The 6,603-nt window shown below is 31.3% G+C and overlaps 1 protein-coding gene across 3 annotated transcripts in view; it reads right to left on the bottom strand.

The window, feature by feature from the left end:
- LOC108732606 (ER membrane protein complex subunit 3-like) overlaps positions 1-6,603 on the bottom strand; it is a 49,224-nt gene that overhangs the window by 7,282 nt on the left and 35,339 nt on the right. For 2 of the 3 annotated variants that reach the window (XM_025976086.1, XM_018463493.2), the window contains one exon: positions 2,416-2,833. In XM_025976086.1, the coding sequence (XP_025831871.1) occupies positions 2,487-2,833 (347 nt within the window). In that variant the 3' untranslated portion in view covers positions 2,416-2,486. Of the gene's footprint in view, positions 1-2,415; positions 2,834-6,603 lie in introns of those variants that run through there. The other variant, XM_025976084.1, reaches the window with a different exon arrangement.

The following is a 6,603-nucleotide window of genomic DNA, read 5'->3' as shown; positions in this document are numbered from 1 at the left end:
CACACAAACACACTCGTGCTCGCTACAGTATTACAGACCCACTGAATATTAGATAAATAATTATTTAATTAAGTAGTATTTCGAGACACCCTGTACATTCGAGAGAATGTCCCATTTCCGCAATATACAATTGCCGCCCAGTCGTCCCTCTAATTTATAACGTTGACCTTAATTTGTAGAAGGCAACAAGAAAATTTCGTCAACTCGCTAGACTCTTTCGCAATCAAAAGAGACCAAACCGCTACAAAATTTCCGCGTTTCAGTTAAATTGGACACGTTTATTAAACTCCTCCTTTTTTTTGTTTCTTCAATGTCTAATCGTAACTAATGGCAAAATCGGTCCTCTCGAAGCTCGTGGCCGATTGACTACTTCAATATCTTCACAGACCAATCGCTTTTTGCCATTTTTTATTTTTGAGGTAAAAACTGGAGGTCGCAAGATCACGGTAGCTCTAACGACTGACCCACACACTGTCTCGCGCGATTTACACATAAAAAGTAAGTTATTGTTCTGTCTGCCGAGGTCGCGAACAATAAACAGTTGAAGCTCGTGCGGTGCGAACGCGTCAATTTTCACGAAAATGTGTCACCAATAACAGTAACAAAACGTTACCCGTAGTGCCTTCGCACGAAGAAGCACATGCTTGTATGTTAATACACCGAAATATATTGAAATATGCAGTTTTAAACACGATGTAATCCATTGATTGATCAACGTATAGTACTCACAAGTAAGTAAAAATTAAACTTTTAATTACGCCAATATGCAAATCTGTATTCTATTGTAATACAATCCTTAGAGCACATTTTCAGTAATATACTTAGAAGTGTGACAGATACCTAAAGAAAAATAAGAAAAAAATGTTTTTTAAGTTTCTTATTTATTATTACCTTTAGAGCGATACCACACTCGATAAGGGTATACGAAAAAAATTGTAAATACCTAACTAAAGCAGTTAACTTATCCTTTTAACATGGGCGCAATTGGTATCTACTAATTTTTGAGGGTCCTTGATTATTTTGTAGTTTTCCCTGGTAACTAGCTTATGAACAATTGCAGGAAAAAAGGGAAAGTTAGAAGCGTTTCAGGTGTGGTGTTATAGGAGGATGTAAAAAATATCAGGGGTAGAAAAGGTTAGAAATGAGGACAAACCTATTAGAAAGGGTAACAAAAGAACAAATCACTATGGAAGTCAATAAGAAATGGGCACCTTTTTATGCATAACTTAGCAAAATTATCTATTTTAGATAATTATCCAGGATTATTAAAAAATTATCAAATAATTTTTTTTTTCTGGATGAAAGGTAACCTATGTCCTTTCCTGTACCCTTGACAGTGTACAAAATTTCATAATTAATCGAGTAGTTAAAACGTGGAATCGACCACATTCAACTAGTTTTTCTATTCCTCGAGTATTTGTTTTCTGAAAAAAGGTTCCCTATGCCATTTTCTGTACAGTATTTTTTTTTCTGAATAGAAGGTACTCTATGTCCTTCTATATACCCCTGACAATGTGTACAAAATTTCATGATGGTCGATTGAGTAGTTAAGGTATGAAATCGACTACATTGAACTAATTTTTCTATCCCTAGGGAACAGTATTATTTGTCTGAATAAAGGGTACCCTATGTCCTTTTCTGTACCCCTGACAATGTGTCCAAATTTCATGATGATCGATTGAGTAGTTATACATCATTTACTTTCTCTAGCGATGTGCCCCTTCCAATGTCTTAGACGCGCGCTGGCAAAATCGTAGGTAGGGAAAAAAAAAGCTCATTCTACTCTCGATTCTTATTCATTAAACATACTTTTTCATACAGTACCTGCCAAAAGATTTGTTCAATCGTGAATAATAGTGCGAGGCGAAAACAAGCGTTAAAGCCTTTAATATGTCTTCAAATATAAATAAACATCTCGTTGATATTTTCAGTAGTAAATGGTACCAATAACAGCACATTTGAGCAATGCAATTGTAGTGGATAAAATAGTCAATTTTTCCGTGCAGTACTGTATGAATTATACGATCCTCACCGGTTAAGAGTTTGGCCGAGAGTTGTCTCCTTCCTTTTCTGGCCTAGTGCTGTTCTTTTCTACTTTGCGCCGGTCAAACAAAAGGTCACATCGCTACAGAAACTAAACCAAGTATAATAAGGCGTGAAATCGACCACATTAAATTAATTTTTTTCTATCCCTCGAGAACAATATTTTTTCTGGAGAAAAGGTACCCTATGTACTTTTTTATAACCCTGACAATATGAGTACAAAATTTCATGACAATCGGTTGAATAGCTAAGGCGTGAAAAGTCGACGAACAAACACACAATTGAATAAAATAATTTGAAGATACTACAGATGGCGTTTACTACGCCATTTGTGGTATTTTCTAAAACACACAATTAATTAAGATTATGAGCTAAATTCATCAGATATATTAACAACAAAAAGATAACACTAGAAAATCCAATATATACGCGTTTTAATAGCTTTATGCTTTCAAAAAATTGTACTCCACTTTTGCCAATTTCCACTGATGATGTATCAGCTCCAGAGCTTCCCATTCAGCTTTAAAAATAACTTTGTAATTCATTGGGAAATTCGATACCATATTGGAAACTTGATCTTCTGTACTGTTCTTTGCTCTGTCGTGCCTACCAGAGTCGAAATTCTCACCAAGGGCCAGAGTGTAAATGCTTCGCAAACCAAAAAAGTTTAAAAAGTACCACGAAACAGACGAAATCCAAGATGGGTCTAGATGCATAAGCTCTATGTCCTTTTGTAGCATAATCTTGAAACGAAGTGTCAACGGAAACGGGGACTTTGTCGTTAAAAAACCTTAAATAACAATAATAACTGTTGTTATTATTATTACAAAATTATTTTATACGCTTGACAACATATTCGAAAAGAACACTAAAAACACTGAGTTACCTTCTTCTTCATGGATTGAAGTGACCTAAGCATTTAAATTAGACTAAATAGTGGAAAAATAGGGACGTGTTCAGGATAGGACAGTGAATACCTATGGGAGGTCCTGCCTAACACTAATTTTGAGCTTATTTAATTTATCAAAAAGCCCATATATAGATCCGGCTGTGGATTGGACCCATGCCACTGTTCTTTAAACCTAACATGCCCAGACTGTTTAATTTATCCAATATACATATTTGTTACTGCATATGTGTCACAAGTCAATTTCATACATTCCCGGCTTTTCTAGAAAAAAAAATCCATCCTTGGGGTTACCAAGAAGACCTTATAGATATTGGAAGTTTTAACTATACACAATTCGAAAAACTACTTTACGAAAACTCCGAACAACTTGGTTTTGATGTTGAGAATCTTGAAATGGTATTCATAAACTCAATCGTGTTGACTATTTGACTATTTTAACAATAGATATTATTAAAATTGTAGCCATTATGGTACTATAAAGAATTTTGTATTATTATTATTAAAAATATTGCCAAAGACAATGGCAAGATAATCCTTCACTTTTAAAAAAGACAACGTCAAACCCAAGATTATTACTATGCGATACGAGTTAAGACTTAGTCAAGGATTCGGCGATATTTTCGTAACTTTGGTTTTCGATCTGTGTATAGTTCAAATTTGTCTAATTGGTAACCATAAGGATAAAATTCCTTTTCTAGAAAATCTATTAAATATATTCCCAAAATAATTTTTGTCGTTAAGAGAAACTACAACTCTGTGTTTAATATTTTTTGGTTTACTTCTCCGAAAAGTTGTCTTAACCGAATAATAAATTCGGTAATAACTAGCAAATATGTGATTTATTTGAAATACTTACATTTAAAATGCAAATATAAAATAACAAATACCTATTTTTACCTTGCATTTAAATACTTATTTAAGAAAAGCATTTTGTATTTTATTTAAAATACTTTTCCGAACGTATTTTCTATATGTAAAATACAAAATGCAATTTTGCTATTAAAAGGTTAGCTAGGTATCATCGATCAAACTATAGAAAATGATCAATGAAAGTTGCTCACATTGGCCATTGAAGATATTAGAAGCTTAAAAGGGGGACAAAGAGACATTCCATGAATGCCTTCTAATTCTTTAACAAAACAGAGCCCAAAAAATTCTAAACTCTTTGGAAATAGATAATCTAAAATACTGGATCGATATTGTTTTCCGGGTTCAATTTCATGGTCCATGGAATTTTGAAGTTTCAAATTGACATCGGCACCTGTCAAATCATCACTTATCGTACCTTTAGTACGGAACTACGAAATTCTATGATTACGACAAAACAGCCCGCAAAACAATATTGAATTGATATACGCCAGGTGTGTAAAACTAAAAACTACAAGATATTGTGGTGTGCTCCAAAATTCTTAGAAAACGATTCCAAAAACTTCACTTATTTGATGAACTAAAAAAACTGTGGATTCCATTTCATTCTCTTATTACAATGTGTAAAGATCAGAAACAAAATTGGGTTGTAAATATTTTGATATAAAATGATCGATGGCGATTTTACATCAATAAAGTTATTTGCAACACTATTATGGCTCTGATTTTTCATACTAAGCAAACTACTTTGGCATTAGTGCCTTTTTTCCAATTAAAACGGTGACAAAGGCAGATAAAGAAGCACATAAAAGAATTATTTGTTGCTGAACTGAAAGAACTTTAAAATAAGATAAAAACTCTGTCTCAATCACTTCAAACAGAAAAAAATAAATCATACTTAATCTTCCCAACTGGTAATATAGTCTAGAAAAACTCTAATATTTAAAAGATGGGCAAATTCCTGTAAGGTTTTCTTAAAAAAATATTTTATACTCAAATATGTGTAAAGAATTAAATAGATACTACAAAAAACTATTTTGAAAATACGTATTTTGCATTTAGCATTTAAAATACAAAAGAGAAATCTATATTGTATTTTACATTTGAAATAACAAATCAATAAAGTATTTGCATTTTGTATTTAAATACCATTTTGGTAGTAGACCCTAATTGATGTTTTAACCGTGGCATAACGCAAAAGGCGTTACTAATTTCAGACATGAAACCTTACAATACTTTGTAAGCTCTCTATATATATTCAAAGCCTTAATTAAAAAAAATATTTCCAACAGAAGTTGACTACATTTAAAAGAAAATATCGTGAATATTGATTTATAAAAGGGTCTAAAGCTGATAGCTTAAGAATTCTTCTTACAAACAATGAAGAAGTGGTTTATTTTTTCTTCAAACAAAGTGGTGGAGGTGCCGGGAGAAGTATTTAAAAATTTACGATCAGATCTCACAAGCTTAAAACTCATTAATACTGTAATGTTCATGGGTTTAACAAATTAAACTTTTAAGACTCACAACGACAAAAACTATTTACTTATTTAAATTGAACTTAAAAACACTATAAAGTATAACTTGGGTGATAAATTACTCTGTTTATTTTCAGTACTGTTACTAAATCACTATTCACTGCGCTGTCAATTTATTTCTAGATTCACTTCTGCANAAAAAAGCATTTTGAAAATACGTATTTTGCATTTAGCATTTAAAATACAAAAGAGAAATCTATTTTGTGTTTTACATTTGAAATAACAAATCAGAAAAATATTTGCATTTTGTATGTTAAGTACTTTTAAAAAACAATTTTGCACATCTCTAACTACCACCTAATAATAATGGTGACACTAGCAAGAGAAATTACCATCTATTATTTTAATAAATATGTAGGACATCGGCGCGTGGGTTTTGCTCTATACAGAAAATTAACCAAGAAAATTAGGATCAGCATGTAATATAAGCTTTTGAAATATTCATTAGCATCTATTGTAAGAATAACGTAATCATGACCATTTTCGACATTTACAAAATTTCTTCTTGCTTCTCTGTGTTTACGTAATATACAAAAGTACTAACATACATATATTCAATGACTTAAATGAAAACGATTGGTAACGGCTTTGAAGGGAGGAGATTAAAAAGAAATTAATGATCCAATCTTGATGAAATTTGAGTTCAAATTTGAAAATTGGATGATTTGTATTTCAATTTTTTATACCTACACACGTTAATTTTACTAATAAACTTCAAAAATCAGAATGAAATCTTGGATATTCCATGTCAACCTCTTAATTATTTTCTTAATTTCCCGACAGTAATCCACGAAAAAGACATTAAATAGTGGGAAATACAAAATAAATATTTCATAGAAAACCATAACTTTTGTCAATAACGATACAATACCATTAGAAATTTAACGTTATAAAAATGTGTAAAGCTTTCGAAATATTATTAATTAATTAATTAATCAATCAATTATTTCTTCGTAATATTTTGTGGTTTGTTCAAGGATAGATTGTATTGTAGTTGCGTTATTATTAGAGTTGCAATATTTTCTATGTTATCCTGTATATATATATATTATATAACCAATTGTAGTTTAATTGCAAAAAAACGATGTAAATTACCGTCTCTAACATGGAAAAAACATAATTTTGGCATAAAAAATCATAAATCTACTTCAATGAAACGTGAATTTTAGTGCAATAACGATCTTCATTTTAAATTGTCCCTGCGCCTTCACCAAAATTTTCAGTAAATTTTTTATAATTGTCGAT

The sequence above is a fragment of the Agrilus planipennis genome, unplaced genomic scaffold (assembly GCF_000699045.2).
Source record: "Agrilus planipennis isolate EAB-ADULT unplaced genomic scaffold, Apla_2.0 scaffold71, whole genome shotgun sequence".
NCBI classification, from domain to species: domain Eukaryota; kingdom Metazoa; phylum Arthropoda; class Insecta; order Coleoptera; family Buprestidae; genus Agrilus; species Agrilus planipennis.
This window is presented reverse-complemented; position numbering and strand designations above follow the sequence as displayed.